At 53.0% G+C, this 16,331-nt stretch overlaps 3 protein-coding genes across 3 annotated transcripts; 2 read left to right on the top strand and 1 right to left on the bottom strand.

Annotated features, from left to right (window-relative positions):
• Positions 1–161: 161 nt before the first annotated feature.
• Positions 162–1,542, top strand: nse4 (Non-structural maintenance of chromosome element 4; the record flags this gene model as incomplete). Its single annotated transcript, XM_036644192.1, has 2 exons — positions 162–1,299; positions 1,349–1,542. The coding sequence occupies 2 exons, from the start codon at positions 162–164 to the stop codon at positions 1,540–1,542; spliced, it is 1,332 nt and encodes a 443-aa protein (XP_036490874.1).
• Positions 1,543–2,440: 898 nt separating this feature from the next.
• On the top strand, positions 2,441–9,025 carry XPR6 (Dibasic-processing endoprotease; the record flags this gene model as incomplete). The annotated part of the gene is made up of 2 exons (XM_036644191.1): positions 2,441–4,513; positions 4,574–9,025. The coding sequence occupies 2 exons, from the start codon at positions 2,441–2,443 to the stop codon at positions 9,023–9,025; spliced, it is 6,525 nt and encodes a 2,174-aa protein (XP_036490873.1).
• A 4,897-nt stretch (positions 9,026–13,922) lies between these two features.
• On the bottom strand, positions 13,923–14,835 carry CGCS363_v012341 (BTB/POZ domain-containing protein; the record flags this gene model as incomplete). The annotated part of the gene is made up of 3 exons (XM_036644190.1): positions 13,923–13,968; positions 14,020–14,612; positions 14,680–14,835. 3 exons carry the CDS (start codon positions 14,833–14,835, stop codon positions 13,923–13,925), a joined length of 795 nt encoding a protein of 264 aa, XP_036490772.1.
• Positions 14,836–16,331: the final 1,496 nt, after the last annotated feature.

The raw sequence follows: 16,331 nt of genomic DNA, 5'->3' as shown, positions 1-16,331 counted from the left end.
TATCGCAACTCCGTCCGATCATCGCCAGTTGAGATACCGCCGCCGCGTTCTCTTGTCACACCCCATCTTGTTGCATTGAGGTGCACTACCAACCGAACTTCCTCTTTCGACCCTATCACGCATTCAAAGGCCGCCGACGCTCACCCCTCCACTGCTCAAAAATGCCTGCAAGAGTGGACGGCTCCACGCCGCCCTCCTCGCCAGGTTCACCAAGCGAAGATGAAGCACCAGGACCCGCGAGAGGTCATCTCGCCATCCGGGACAAAGGAAAGGGTCGCGATGTATCCATTGGGAAGCGGAAGCGCGCAGACACGAACGGAGAACAGTCTTCACGCCGCCGCGCAAACGGCCGGTCCGGCGACAGGGACGATGAAGATGGCGACGATGTTTACGACCCCGACCAACCCATGGAGGAACGTCGAGAGATCCAGCGTCGACTGCGTGAGCTGCAGAAAGGTATCAACGAGAATATGGAGGAGTACATGATGCCAGGTTCAAAAGGTCTCAAGGAGACTTTGATGATGGCGCAAGAAGTTGCCCGAAATGTCAAGCAGACCACAGAAGCCACCATCGACTCCCGCCTACTTGTTAGCGCAGTCGACATGTCATACCGCAAGACTGTGCGGTTGATGCAGGGCAGCTCGGCAGAGGGCGTTGATATCGACGAGTTCGTCTCGAAATGCTGCACCTATATGCGTCAAGCCGGCGGCATCGAAGATGACGAGGCACCCGAGCTTTCGAGCACGCAAAGGCGAAGACGCAGGACCGGTGGCGGCTCAAATGACGATGACGGGGATAATGACGAGGCGTTCAATTGGAGCCACTTGGGAAGGTTCGCGTCTCTGCCTAACATTCGCCGCCCAGCCTTGCCTGGCTTCCTACTGGGTCCGCTGTCTGTTGAGAAGAAGATTCGAAAAATCTCCAAACGAACAGCACCATTCCGGCCAAACAATTTGGCAGAGACAAGACCTGAAGTTCTGGATGTCCAGGATTTGGCTAAGAAGGAAAACGACCTTACGGCAATCTGTGGCAAAATCCTCAAGCAACTGCAAGAGACACAGGCGGATGCCCAGACGAAGCTTGTGGAACTATTTGATGAGAGAGAAATGAGCGAGGAGGAACAAATTCAGACGATGCACGCATATGGCCTTCGAGAGACTGGCGGAGTCGACCTCCTACGCTTCGTCGTGAATCCGAAGTCTTTCGGCCAGACCGTAGAGAACATGTTTTATGTCAGCTTCCTCATCCGCGACGGCAAGGTCGGAATTGAGTTCGATAGCAACGAGCTCCCATCTCTGAGTAAGTTAGGCCTAACACATCGCAAGACCTCCTCTAACCCAAATCTCAGGTCCCATTACTGGCGACGAGATGGAAGAAGAGGGTGGAGTCAAGCGCGAAGTCGCAAAGCATCAAGCAATTTTTTCGATGGATATGGAGACATGGCAAGACATCATCGACACATTCCATATCACTGAACCAATGATTAAGCACAGGAAAGAGGCAACGGCATCGGGCCCCGGTGCTAGAGGTTGGTATAGCTAGATGGATTAGATGGTATGGGCGGCGTTTGGCGAGGCATTTCAGATTCATGGATTTTCTTGGTGCTGAATCATATTCAGAATACCCGGATGGCAGCTACGTGGCACTTGCAATGGGGAGGAGATATCAACACTGGCGTTTCAAAGGATAGGAGACATATTAGCAGGAGTTCACGATCCATCAAGGCGAATCGAATCCTGCCGCAATTGCAAGATTTCTCAACCCACCCTCTCCCGATTTGGATGATTTGATGGAAGACGGAGCTGGCAAACGGTCAACCAGAAGATCAAGGGATGCCAAGTTGGCAAGTTCAACAAAGGCTAACAAGCGACAAGGAAAAGGATTCTGCACGGCCACCTTTTTACCCAAGGGCTTCTGAATGGATTGGCCTTATTTGTGTTGCACCAAGGGAGCAATGAGCCTTTTTTTCGGACTGAAAATCCGATTGAAATGCTATTCTGGGCTTCGTCAAAGGCCTTTCTCCCGTTTGATTCCCTGGATATCATCACGATGGCGCCGCAGATAACGCAAACGGACTTTTTGGCAATGCATGGATACACAAGGAGAAAAGACATCGCTTCTTGCTCCTTGGGTCATTGTCTCCCAAGACTGGCTGAATGGTTGTAAAGGAGCGCAAAGACGACGGCCTTCGAACCTGCCTTGTCTGAGCCTTATCATCTGAAGGTGTACCATAAGTATGAGAGAGGTCAGCGATGTCAAAGACGGACTACCACGCCTTGTTATTCGTTTGCTCTCTTCAAATTCCCTTCTGTTTAGCCTGATAAAAGCCTTGTGTTATCCCCCATAACGTGTCACAACTATTCTTCCACCAAAGTTTTGCGCAACATCTGTCGTAAGTACACGAACTAGACATTTGCTGACATCCGACATTCGAAGCAATATGGTCGAGGAATGGGACGAGGGTAAAGTTCCCGAGAGCGAGCCTCCTCGTGGTCGTGCCAGATCTCGAGACATTCATCAGCCGGAGCCTCCGAGGCAGACGGAAGATGAGCAGAGTGCCACAGTAGACAACACAGAGCCCGACAATGAGGTGGCCAGCGGCAACGACCCAAAGTCATCGCCGCCAAGACCATTCTCGCCGGCACTGTCAAGCAACACACACGATGACACCTTTGACTCGTCAGTCTTTGATTCACCCGCGCCGTTCGACGATTCGGTAAGCCATTCTCCAGCTGGCTCCATACCCAGTTCTCCCATGGTAGACGTGGCGACGCCGGAGACGAAGCAGCCGAGACCATTGTCGTGGGCAAGTGTCGTTCAGAGTGTTCCGGAGGAGAGCAAGGTCAAGAGCGATGTCTCTCCCATGAGAAGTCTGTCGGCTCGGAATATTTCCCGTGGCCGGGGAGGAACGTCCAGCTCTGCGCTTGCTCGATCAGCGTCGGTGGCTTGGGAAGGACCGAAAGAGAACAGTAGCCGTGCATCTTCCACCACGCCTACCCGAAGTTTGAGTGGCACACGCGACAGTGGCTCTCGCTCACGAGGGCAGCAGAGATTCACGACCGATCGAAGATCCTCGCTAGCCCCAGCGCAAGATTCGTCACAATCGATCCTCAGCGATGTACAACATGACGATGCCCAGCGCAACGACGCCCAGCGCGATGCTGCGACCGAGCGGCAGACTCTGGCCCGTTTGAGGGGTAGATTGAAGAGCCTGGCCGAAGAACACAACCTACTCGATCTGGTCGGCACGCTTTTGAGTGATGAAGACTCGGAAGACTCAAGTGACGAGTCGACCATGGACTCCCTCCTCAACGACACCTTCGCCAAGCTCGCCTCGGAGGTCGGTCACCGGAGTGAGGCCATTGCATCGGTGAAGGCAGAGCTCGAGGAATTCAAGAGGTCCCAGGCCGCCCTCCAGCAGGAGAAGAAGTCTCTTGAAGAGGCCGTGAAGGAGAAAGACGTCCTGCTTGCGCAGGTCAACGAGCAGCTTACGGATGTCCGCGAAGAACTTGAAGACGCCAAAGTGGCTCGCGATGCTAATTACGATGACGCTGAGCATTACAATTCCAGATACGAGGAGGCTGAGAACAACCTCGGGAAGGCCGAGGATAAACTCGCGGAAGCCGAAAGCCGAATATGCGAACTCACCATACAGCGAGATCGCGCGGATGCCCAAAGACGACACCTTCAGTCGAGGGTTGAGGAGCTTGAGCGTGATCAGCAAACTGCGCGCGTTGCCGGCACAGAGGAGCTCGAACTCAAGGTGGCTTCTCTTAGCAACCAATTGAGGGAAGAACAAACAACTAGGGCTAAGGCGGTGAAAGATCTTGAGCAGAAAGAAAGGAAGTGGAAGAGCTCTGAGGATGGATACAATGAGTCGATAAGACATTACGAACAGATGCTTGAGGCAGCCGGAAAGGACGAGGTCCGGCTAAACGACGACATTGGCAGGCTCAAGCAAGAGCTAGACAAATCCAGACGAAAGAAAGCAGCCGCCAAGCCCGAGTCGGCGACATTCCTCGTCGACGGCGAGAAAGTCTCATACAAGCAATACGAGAAGATGCTCAGCAACACCAGGGGCGAGGTTTCCTATCTCAAGCAGCAATTGGATCAGGTCCAGGATGAACAGAGATTATCTCAGGAGATTCCCGTGGAGGATGTCCGTCGCATCGTCGAACCATTCCTCAAGGTTTACGGCATTGCCTTCGAAACCGCCCTTCTCGCCATTGGCAGCAGTTCGCAAGAGGAAGAGGATACCATTGACGCTCTTGCCAACGACGATGGGTATGAGTCTTATCCCCGGGTCAGTTTCGTTCCGGATGCAGAGAGAGAGCTCTCGCGAGCGTCGACTTCCAGCTTCGTAGGTGCAAGAGGTGATCGTGCGCCTGATGTGGGAGACGATATGTCTCAGATCTCTCGGAGGACGAGCACAGCCTTTGGTGGCGCTCATGATTTGAGGAGCGAGCTTCAAGGGCTCAGTTTCAGTCGAGAATCGTCCGTCGGATTCGAAGAGGTAAGAGCATCCAGTTGCGTTGCTGGTGTAAGAGAAGTCGGACTGACATCACAACTCCAGCCGGAGGTCAGCCATGCACCTCAGAGTGGCATGCTGAGCAAACCTTGCAGCCCTACGGTCGTGGCCGACTTGCGGGCTCGCCTGTTGCAGGCAATGACCAAGTTGCGGACTTTGGAGGATGCGAAGCAAGTCTACGAAACGCAGATTCTGGAGCTGCGGGACAAAGTTTCCGGCTTGAGGGGGAGAATCGACGTTTACGAGACCATCATTAAACAGCTCAAGGCAGAAATCAGCCGGGCCAAGGATCGGCAGGGTGCTGGAGCTGAGCAGCGGAAGCTCGCGGAACACGAGGCCACCATCTCGGCGCTGTTCGAAAAGCTCCAGGTATTCAAGGAGAAGCTTTCCGAGGCAAATCAACATCGCAACAGGCTCCAAGAGGAGATTGAGGACACTCGAGCCGAGCTTGAGGCATGGCAGGTCTCGGGTGACGAGGTTGGAAAGGCCAACTTGGGCCTGGAGGAAAGAATCACGGAGCAGGAGGACGAAATTGCCATTCTCGAGGGCCGCATCGAAAAACTTAAAAGCCAACTGGACGAGAGTATCGCTCGCAACGAAGAGGTCGAAAGCGAACGTTTTGATTTGGAAACTAAGCTTGCCGGAGAACGTTACAAGAGGCAGGCCGAGACAGAAAGAAGAACACAGGCCGAGACAGAAAGAAGAACACAGGCCGAGCGCGGAGCCATCTGGAAAGGCACCGCTGGAAAAGAATTACGCAGGTATCAAGATGAGATTGAACAACTCAAACAAGAACTGTTTAACTGCGAGAACGACTTGCGGCAAAAGGAACGGGAGATTGCGGACGCAAAACGGGACGCACTGCAGGCACCTGAGAAGCAGCACTCCGTTCAGACAGTCGGCACGCAGACCGATGTGGGACAGGGAGAGGTCGTTCGGGTGCTCGGGAGTTACCTGCAGTCTCTCCGAGAGTTTGCAGAGTTTGAGGAGAAGCTTGCCAGCTTACTCGAAGAATCTGCAAGGGAAGAATCCCCCAAACCGAACGATCAAACTACCGACATGACCCAGCCGTCAGATGAGAGCCAGCCCCTAAGCATGGACCCCTGGGATGAACAAAATGGCATGCTTGACCAACTCGAAGAAATGCGCGAGGTTTTCGAGAAACTCAGGAAGAAGAAGGACGAGCATTGGAAAAGTCTCACGGAAGCTCAAAATGGCGAACTGTATTTGCTCGACCTTGAGTTAGGCACGTTGGAGGAACGACTTCAGGCGGTTGAAGCAGACAGGGGACTCTCTACAGACACAAGTGAGGACTTGAGCCTTGAGATGGCCATCAAACAAGGGGAGAAGGAGGAGATTATGCACCCCATCACGATTGAATCGGCTGCCTTGCGTAAAGACATCAAGACTTATGGAGCCCGGTTGAACGACTCGCTCCGTCGACTGGACCAGCCTCCTCCAACACCACCTCTGCAAGCCACTGCGACCACTTTGGCCCCTGAACATGCGGGTGGGCCAGGAGAGCGACAACTGATTCCTAGATCAGCAACTGCGAATCGGGAGAACGGTGGACGTCCCTCCTCGCACCCCGACAGCGAGAATAACGACCAGCATGACAAGGGAGATGGAATGGATGACAGCTCTGACGCAAAGCCAGAAGAGCTCTCCTCCCGGCCCTATTTCGTGGCAGAAATCGACGCCATCCGATTTGCGCTCGAAAGACTTGATACCTCCGCGAACAGATCACTACAAGCCTCTCGGGTTGTCCGGGCAATTCAGTTGCATGCGGCTCATAGCTTAGAGCTTCACATCGCCAACAACGACCTTGTTCTTCCAAGTTTCGACGGTGACTCGGAGCCTCCGTACGATCTTTCAACCAACGCAAGCGATAGCGGAGGAACCTCTGTCTTTGACCCTCCCACTCAAGACCCCGGTGAAATGACAGCTCGCCTAGGATCGGCCTTCCAGGAATTCAACAACCAAATCAGCCAGATCCCTAAAGCGAATCACGACATCATAAGGGCAATTCACTCTCTTGTTAGACGGGCCGGCAGTGTGCAAAACTACGACTTCCTCCGCACTCAGGCTCGGAAGTTTGCGCTGCAACGAGACCATGCTCTCAGAATCCTGGAGAACAGGGGTGCGGATCTGCCAATGTTTAAGGAACATGAGCAGAAGTACCAGGAGGACATCAAGCGCCTTGAGGGAGTGGTTGAGGCGCTTCGCGCTCAGCTCAGCGACAGGGAGGGAGACAAAGAAATGGTCGAGTCACTCAACACACAACTCGCCAACTGGAAGGCCGAAGATCAGACGATGCCTCTGCAGTTGAGGCAGACGGAAGACAAACTGGCTGACGCATTGTATGAGAAGAATGCTATTGTCCGCGAGCACGCGCTCGAGATACTCCAAGTCGCCGAAGACCTTAGGAGGAAGCTTGAAGAGTCCCAGGAAGAGGTCGACTCGCTCCAGAAGAAGCTGGATTTGGAGCTTTCTTCGAGGTCCGCGCCAATCGATCACCTCATAGAACGCCGACAGGAGCTTGAACAACAGTTAGCGGTTGCCAAGCGTGCTAAAGATGCGGCTGAGGAATCCCACCTTCATGTTCGGTTGCAGCTGCAGAAGTTGCTCAATGGCACCGATGAGAATGATGGAGAAAGGATGCGACGCGTAATTTCCCACATTCTTGACCCGACGGGTGGCAGCAACGAAGACGCCGATCCAAATTCGGTAGATGCATCAGACGACAATGAAGGGACGGATCGAAGGTTCGACCTGGAGCAGAAAGTACAAGAGTTGCAGAAGGTACTCGAACTCCGGCAAGGACGGGATGATCAGCTCCAACAAACTTTGGACGATCGCGAGAAGCTGTTGAAGCACGTTCAAAAGGAGTTTGAGCTCTCTCAAGACAACCGCATTGCTGGAGCCGAGAAATGCAGGGTGCTGGAACAGCAGATCAAGGAGCTGCAGGCGACGAACGAAGTGTTGCATGTCAATTTTGCAGCTCTCGACGACAGGCCAGCCTCGCGACTTTCTGGAACAAGCGGTGGGGACATCGCTGATAGCCCGACATTCCGGAAGGGGTCGAGAAAGCTAAAGAAGGTGATATATGTGGACGGCAAAGCCCAAGTAGTCACAGTCCCTGCTAAAGGAGATGAGAAGAACCCTGAGAACGAGCCAGAAAGCGGAGATAATGATACGGACGACAAGATTATTGAGGATCTGAAGAAGCAAAACGAGCATTTGAAGGAGGCAAACGAGAAGTTGGAGGAGGATGCAGAGACGATGCGTGAGGTTTTGGAAGGTTCCCAATCCAAATCGTCGCAAGATGTCAAGAAGTGGAAGCAGAAAGGGTCGGACAAGAAGAAGAAGAAGGGCAAGGAGAAAGCCAAGCCAAGGCTTAAGACAGCTTCGAAAGACGAAGATCCGGAGGCATCTTCGAGTTCAAGCTCCAGCGACTCGGACTCTTCTCGGAAGGACGACGACAACAACGGCGGCGGAGGACCCTCTCAGTCACCAGAGGACAAGATCAAGCAGCTCCAGGAAAAAAACAGACTCCTGAAGAAGAATTACTTCGAAGCCAAGCAGAAGGCCGAAGATATGGAGAAAGACATGGATGCTATGAAGTCCGAGACGCCTGCGCGGGCTGCCGGAAGTTCGAATGACAACTTGAACAAGCCAGGCCAAAAGCCAGAAGACAAGCCAGAAGACAAGCCAGAAGACAAGCCAGAAGACAAGCCAGAAGACAAGCCAGAAGACAAGCCAGAAGACAAGCCAGAAGACAAGCCAGAAGACAAGCCAGCACGAATGAACCCGAGGAACAAACCGAATCGAAACAACAGCAAGCCCAAGGCTGAGGGTACAGCAGGAACAGGCCCTCCACCTAAATCTGACCCGGAGTTCGTGTTCCGGTATTCTGAAGACATGATGTTCCCCTTGCCTGCCTCGGCCATTCAAAAGGAGGACGGGAAAGCTCCAGGCGACGGCGACCGAGACAACAAACCACCGGGCGATGGCAACGGCAGAAAAGGAGCAACAGAAGAAGTGAAGGACCCCTGGGTTTTCCGGGTCATCATGTCAATCTTCAAGTGGTACTGGCTTCAAGTCTATAACATGTGCGACATCGTTGTGCGCGCACTCCAGTTCAAAGCGATACACCACAGGAACTTCGCTTTTCTTCTTGTAGGCGTCGTGTGGAATGTCACCTTTTACTTCTGCCTTTGCAACTGGTTCGCGCTTCATGTTTCTCGAGAGCTTTGGGCGAGGGGCAACGACCTCACGCGGGCGTACTACATCGAGACGACGGTGCGGCCCAAGGTACACAACATGCTGGGCCTGGGAGGCGCAGACTATCGTTTCTGGCCGACCGTCAACTATTTTGCTGGTCTTTTTTACGAAAACCTTCTGGGCATAAGCCTGAGCTGGAACACCAGCGGCTTGCCGTGGGAAGCGCGGATGGCGGGGGAGGAGGGAGTTTTCCCCGTATTTCTGGAGGATTGATTTTGACAGGTTCTTGACTCGATGTGATGTTGGGTGGACGGTATGACATTTGACGATCTGGTGGCCAGCTCAGTGCAGTGAGTGGGTGAGTGAAGTGTGCTGTCATGTTTTGGTTTGTAATGACGGATATTGGGCGCAACGGCGTTTTGACATTTAGACTTGTTTGTTCATCTGATTGCACAAACACAATTGAATCATCTCAAATTGGATATCCGTTGGCGTGCGTGGTCAAACGGCTTCCCGTCGTCGTCGTCGTCCGGCAGATGATTTGGAATTTGCAGCACTGTCGACCCAGGGCCCCGGTAAAGGCAGCAACAAAAATGTCCGAAAAACGCTTAGCGCGCGCATGGACTCTTGCACCCAGCAGATTGCCAGTTGTGGCATAGTCCGGCCACCTCGGCGGCGGAGGTGGAACCTCGCGGAACAGGACGCTTCTGCACGGAACGACTCGAAGCCCCGGTCGGAGGGACTCGTTCTCGCAAAAGACGTTTCGTTCCGCTGTGGATTATCAAGAGACAACACGGCACTGCAGATTTGCAGATTGGGGACCTGGTGTTTGGTTCGTTTTGGGGAGGTCGAACGGTGGTGGACGGAGTGTGCGATCAGCCGACCCCGACTCTGTGCCTCGGTCCCGGTCGTCGTCAAATTATTCAGCCAGCCATGCAGTCAGCCCAGCACTGATTTCAGTACCTAGCGGGTGGTTCCAGACCTAGGTACCTAAGGTAGGCAGTAGGTAGGCTCCTCTGCCCTAGGAGACCTGAAGGACCCCGGGGCGGCATGGAAGATGTCACTCTGATGCAGTTCCCGCACCACCTCGTCAGTGATGTCATGACACCGGCCCTGTCCCTTTCCCTTAAGGCAGTTTCCACACAGCATCCCTACCTTACCTTACAGCGTGCGACTAACGTTCTGACAAGCCGCGTCTGCATTGCATCCGCAGCGGCCGATCGATATTACACCAGGGCAGCTACTAACATCAAGGGCCCGATTTCAAATTGCAGCCCTGTAATAGTACAGAGTCTCCGGGCGAGACAAACGCACGATAGCCACGCGCAGCAGCAGCAACGAAAGTCACAAAGACGGCCGACTCAGACGCATTCAGCAAAGAAGCAACAACAACAAGCTCGGCCGAACCGAACAAGGGTTCTGGGCACATTTTCCATCTCCTGCAGCTCCCGCATCCACATCCATCCACATCCCACGCGGTCACCCCATCGGATTGATGAAACTTTTCAGAGTGCCGCGGTAGTGTGGTGTGCTGCAGCAAGTGTCCCCCGACTCAGTACCACCCGTTCCCCGACGTCAACGACGACATACCCGGGCCGCAGATCTCGCCCTTTCGTCCCGTCCGTCGTCGTCTCTTCCCGTCCGCTTCTCAGTTTCTGCCCTCCCAATTGCAATTTGTTGCGAGGAATAGCTGGACCCTGCGCCTTGTCGAAACAATCGCAGAAGAAAAAAAAACGGACTCCCGGCTGAGGGAAGCTTGACTTGACTGACGTGAGAGTCGAACTTCCCCCACACCATCTCTTACACACCCTCCCTCCCTCCCTCCCTCAATCCCTCCGTCTTCCGCAGTCCGCGTTTCTAGAACGAACCCGTCGGAACGCCTCCGCTTGATTTGACAATGGTACGTGTGCCCGCCGCGCCCACACCACGCACGCCGCCGTAGCTTAAATCTGTTTCTGTTCCCGCCCCCGTTCCCGTTGCAGCTCGTGAAAGCTGCTCCATCCCGGCAGACAGTCTCAGGTCCCCCATTACCTCATATATAACCCAAATAACTCCCTCCCCCCTCTACCTCCTGTCACGCACGTTTTCTAAAAACTATCCTTCCGTTTAGAGACTCCTAAGATACCCGGCTACATCAGCCCGCACAATTCGCACCTCGACAATCCATCGTAGAGCATTCTCGGCAACACACAACCCGTCGCAGGCTCACTCGCAAGCTCATCCCGAAGGCTCATCTCACAACACCAACAACACCACCACCAACACCCAAGCACCCCTCCAAGGCCAACACACCCTCGACTCACCAGACCAGCAACCCTCTTCCTCCCATCATAACCCTCTCAAATCGGCCAAAGACCACATCAAGAAACCCATCATGTCACAAAAACTCATCCCCGCGAATCCCGCGGACGTCATGGTCATCCGCGACCTCACCCCCAACGTAACCACCTTCTCCGTCCCCTTCGCCCGCTTCGGCGTCCTCAAGATCGGCGGCCGCGCCACCCTCGTCCGCCTCTCCTCCGGCGCCCTCGCCGTCTTCAGCCCCGTCGCCCTCACCGACGCCGTCAAGGCCAAGATCGCCGAGAAGGGCGGCAACCTCGCCTACATCATCGCCCCCGACATGGAGCACCACATCTTCCTGTCCGAGTACAAGCGCGAATACCCCGCCGCCAAGATCATCGGCCCCGACGGCCTGCCGCAGAAGCGCGCCAAGCAGACGGGCGACCCCAAGATCAACCCGGCCGACGAGTTCTTCGTCACCTTCAAGGACGGCCCCGGCAAGCGCGAGACGACCATCACGCCCGAGTTCGACGCCGACTTCGCCTACGAGTACGTCGACGCCCACGCCAACAAGGAGCTCGTCTTCTTCTTCAGGCCCGAGCGCATCTTGATTCAGGCCGATCTCATGTTCAACCTGCCCCCGCGCGAGCAGTACTCCAAGGCGCCCGAGGGCGAGCGGGATACGTCGGCGGGCGTGCCGAACAAGCTGTTTGGCGGGCTGCAGACGACTGAGGGTGATGTGAAGTGGGTGAAGCGGTTCCAGTGGTACGTCATGAGCGGCCGTGACAGGCCGAGCTTCAACGAGAGCATCCAGACCATCGACAGGTGGGACTTTGACACGATTATCCCCTGCCACGGCGATACCATCCAGGGCGATGGTAAGGAGAGGTTTAGGAAGGTGTTTGAGTGGCATTTGGCTGGGCAGAAGCAGTGAGAGTGATGGGGATGTAATGAGTGGGTTGCATGATGGCGTTTTTGATTATTAGCTGCGATACCAGACTAGAATTTGAATGTTTCATTATCATTGCAACTGTTCTCGGCCGCTCGTGACGACACTCGTGGGGGATCCGACGGGAAAAGCGAGTGTTACTTGAATCCGTATGGGGATACTTGATTTTTCAAGTAGCATTTGCAGTCAAAGGGACTATCTGAGCCAATCTTGAGCTTCGTATGTGAAGTTGCTTACGTGCAAGCAGCTTCGCCTCGACTTCGAAAAGTAACAGCAGACTTCGTGGCCAACAGAAAATCGCTGAGTCCTCAACGCATCTGTTATTCCGTACCAAGATTCGCCAACCTTGTCCTCTACCGCCGATCCCATGTCTGCTCTTCTCGGTCTAAACAACGCCAATCTGCGAAGACTTTATTTCAAGGGTTCATGGTCGAGAATCTATGGTTTCCCATTGAAAATAATCCGTGACCTAGTCGTTGCTAGGTCTGGTCATTCTTCGTAACTTTGATCATCAAATTCGTCAATGTCACCTGCAAGAGAAGTTAGCTGCAAGGTGCGAGTCCAAGCATGAGATTTCACCTACTGTCCATGTGTGGAAAGAAATCCGAATCCGAAAAGGAGGCAATCCCAAGGCGGCTCTCGATCATGTGTCTCCGAAGAGGCTGGCAGAATTCGATAGTCTTGTCGGACCATGTCGCCTCCGGAATCACCACAAAATGGCCAATCATGCAAGCTGAGTAGTATCTCAGGTAAAGCTCCGACCAAAACCCCATGTGCTGTCTCAGGACGGGGAAGTTGTTGCGCGCACGATCCAGCGACCGAAGGTACTCTGCCTTGCCAGTGGTGAACCAAACTGCCATAGCGGCCTCGGCCACGATAAAGCCCACGGTAGAGTTGCTGCACTTTGGGTGGAAGAAGACGAGATCCAGCATTTCGGGCTTGATAGCACGATACTTCTGCTTCATGCTGCCGATCCTCGCGATGAGATTCAGTTCGATGGTGTGCATGACACTCTCGACATCAAGAAAATCTGCAAGCTCCCACAACTCAACATTCTGCTTGATGTCGTTGGGGCATAATCCCCGCCAACTTTCACCGTTGTAGAGGAGTTCGATGAAAGCTGCCAGCAAGTCGAAATCGATCTCGTCAGGCACCTTCCAAGTTCTCCACACGGAGCGTGAATGCTAGTTGATCTATTAGTACGACATAACCGCGCGCATCAAAATGGATCAGGTAAGGGAGAAAAGTACCTTGGTCTCAGGAGTGCCATCTTTGATCAGCTTCGCGAAGTAACCCGAGTGTTGAACCAGGAGTTCAGTGCTGACCGGCATCCATCGCTCGTTTTGCACGAGTTCAAAATAGTTAGACTTCCAATTCTCGAAGTCACGGAGAATTCTATCCATGTTGAAGGACATCGTGCTGGATTTTTCGGGTAGAAGACACCGAAAGCTGATTACAAGCTGCTGGTGAACTCGCAGGCTAATGGCGGGGTCAAAATTGTTGAAAGGAGTGTTCTGTTGACAAAAGGTTTGGCAGGTGAATTTTAATTGTACGAGAAATATAAACCAAGACGAGAAGCTACAAGAGATTTTCGATTGAAATGCGGGTTAGGAGGAAAGTGCAGCTTTGGTAGATGGCAGGCACTTTCAAAGGCAAGCACGCGGTCTTCTACACTTTCCCAATGGAAAACATGCACCTTCTGAATTGGCAGCGACAATGGAAGAGAATTGTCCGCATCTCGTCCATGTGATAACACCTCACCCGGCAGCATAAGAAGCAGGAATATTAGATACGCGAGGAAATTACAGAATGCTGACTCCGAAGCGCTTGAAAGATCCGTTCTATCTTAGCTCCTATTCTGCCAATTTGACCTCATCTCGGCCGATGTGTGTTTTGAACACCTCCTCCTTAATTCTCGATGAACTCATTTCCCCGAATTCTTTACGAGGTTCTCTTCCGCTTGTTGTCTGCGTTCGCCTCTGGTCCGCTGCAAATTGTCAGCGTGGTGTACGATCCTCGGAATACATGTGAACTGTACCTGGTCATGATTCTCGAGGGCTTCGTCATCTTCTCGAAGATGATTCTGTCTCTGATGGTGGTATCCCCTCGAGTGGCCTCGGGTGTGGGTGTCGTCTCAAACAATGACGAGCTGGAGAAAAACTGATCAGACTTCATCGAGGGCTGGAAACTTTTACTCTCCCTCCAGTACCGAGAAGACCAAAACAACATCATGTTTGCAAGGAGGATATTCTCTCGGGCCTGCCTCTCCACCAAATCCGTCTTCTCTGGGTCCTTGGACCGGTTGACGAGAACGATAGAAGCAGCTTCGCCGATTGTATAGCCTATGCTTGACTCGGCGCAGGCTTTGTGGTAGAATACCATCTCGAGCAGTTTCCAATCGGCGACAATCCACTTGCTGTGGAAACTGATCAGCTTGATCTTCACCCTATGCTCGATTTCCATCATAGCACTCGTGGCCTGGAGTCTGTCCGCGAGAATCCACATGTCGGCCAGCATGACCAAGTCATCAGGACCCTTCCATGGTGTGTTTCCCCGATAGAAGAAATCAAGAAGCTGTCCCATCGCTTGTGAGTTAACATCTGTGAAGGTTGAAACACCTGAGATGGTTTCCTGTAGGCAATGGGAGTCAGTCTCATATCGTGTGTATTGGGAACTCCTGGCTTTGAGAAAAACCAACCTGAAAGCCGCTCTTGAAGAGTCTAGCAAAGTAAGCAGAGTGAATGCTTAGCATCAGTCGGTGGACATTGAACTCCATGCCATCGTCTGCACAGATGATGCGGAAGTCAGTGAACTCGCCGGTTTCAAGGAGCCAGCGATGATTGTCTATCGCCATCCTGACGGCGAGAACGCGTCTTTTTGTGCGGTGTTGGGATGTTTGAGATGCGATATGTAAGTGGGGGAGATTCTGGCTGGAAAGGATGGACGCGGTGGGTGGAAAGAAGAAGGAGTGTAGACGGGAAGGGGACGCGTCTTCCTTCCTGAGGAAAGAAAGATATTGAGCCGAGCGTCAAAGTCAAGCAGGAAGGAACGTGTTGGACCAAACCATCGCTCAACCCAGAAGTGGAAGGGGCGTTTGAGAAAAACTGCGGGAGGCACCTACCGAGCTAAAAGATGATCTTTAAGTGCTCGACTGAGCCTATTCCGTTGGTTGCTCCTGGAAGTGACGAGAGCAAAGTTGCGGCTCCTTCGATGGCGCGTTCTACGGAGACGAGCTTCGCGAACTTGAGGCAGGCACGACGAAATGTGCAGCCCAAAACTACCCAATTTCTGGATCAACAGCGATAATTACTGTTGTATAAGCCAATCGCTCTACAACTTGGTTTGAAATCTTCTACTTACAGACTTATCTTAATGTCGATTTGACGCCTAATCAGTCCTGGTAGCCATTGTAGAACCCCCCTTTTCCACGTGTGATCTAGCAGTCGAGGCTTCGCATTTCAAATATCACCTCTGCTTTCCTTTTGAGAATAGCAGTGAGAAAAGCTCCCTGTTTCCAGGAATACTCATGATGGTGCTCGAAACATTAACCTCGCCGCCGAAGTCCCTTTGTCTATCTACTTTGAACCCCTAGATCCGTAACGTGTCCCGCAGACTGCAACCGCTCTCCTGCGGATCGCCTTCCTTTCGACCTGCCATTTGGCAGAATATTTATAAAGGTGACACTGGCAGCTACAGTTGACACAGGGCCACGAATGAGTTCGCTTTCCAAGATCTCTAGATCGGACTTGGTCAACGCACGATGATGCTCCCCAGTCACATCACAAGAGTCTGCCCCAACGGTTCTCAGTTCTAGTTATGACAGATGTGATCTCTGCCTCCTTTCCAGAGTATCAGTCGTCGAATACCCCGCCAAAGATTCAAGACGACAAAGGTCCCTCAATCTCATAGAGGGAATTCTCCGAAGTCTACCATCAATTAATAAAGTCATGATGCCAGCATCAAGTCAGAGAACATTTCGTTGAGAAACACCAGATCACAGCGCTACATCTTGGCTCACGAGAATCTGGGAAAGGCCATGGCTGATGATTGTATAGACATTTGCTTACCAAAAGGCTTCCTCTCCAACAGCCAAGGGCGAAGTCGCGACGGGCGCCTCAGCTGGGGGATCACCGACAATTGTGGAAACGTTCATCTCAGTCTTGACACGCTCATGCAATTAATAGAGTTGAACTAAACCAACCACCCACGCGCCAGGATGCAACTTCAAATCCAAGGCTCTCACAAGGACGATGAATGCTGAGGAAATCCGTCACGCCAGGCTCATTTCACTTCACATGCGACCAATCGTATCCTCGCAGGAACAACTTGCTTTAAATTGTCCTCGAGTAT

Source organism: Colletotrichum siamense (assembly GCF_013390195.1).
Source record: "Colletotrichum siamense strain Cg363 chromosome Unknown KSG_Cg363_contig08, whole genome shotgun sequence".
Lineage (NCBI taxonomy): Eukaryota > Fungi > Ascomycota > Sordariomycetes > Glomerellales > Glomerellaceae > Colletotrichum > Colletotrichum siamense.
The sequence above is the reverse complement of the archived record's forward strand: the minus strand, read 5'-3'. Positions and strand labels throughout refer to the sequence as shown.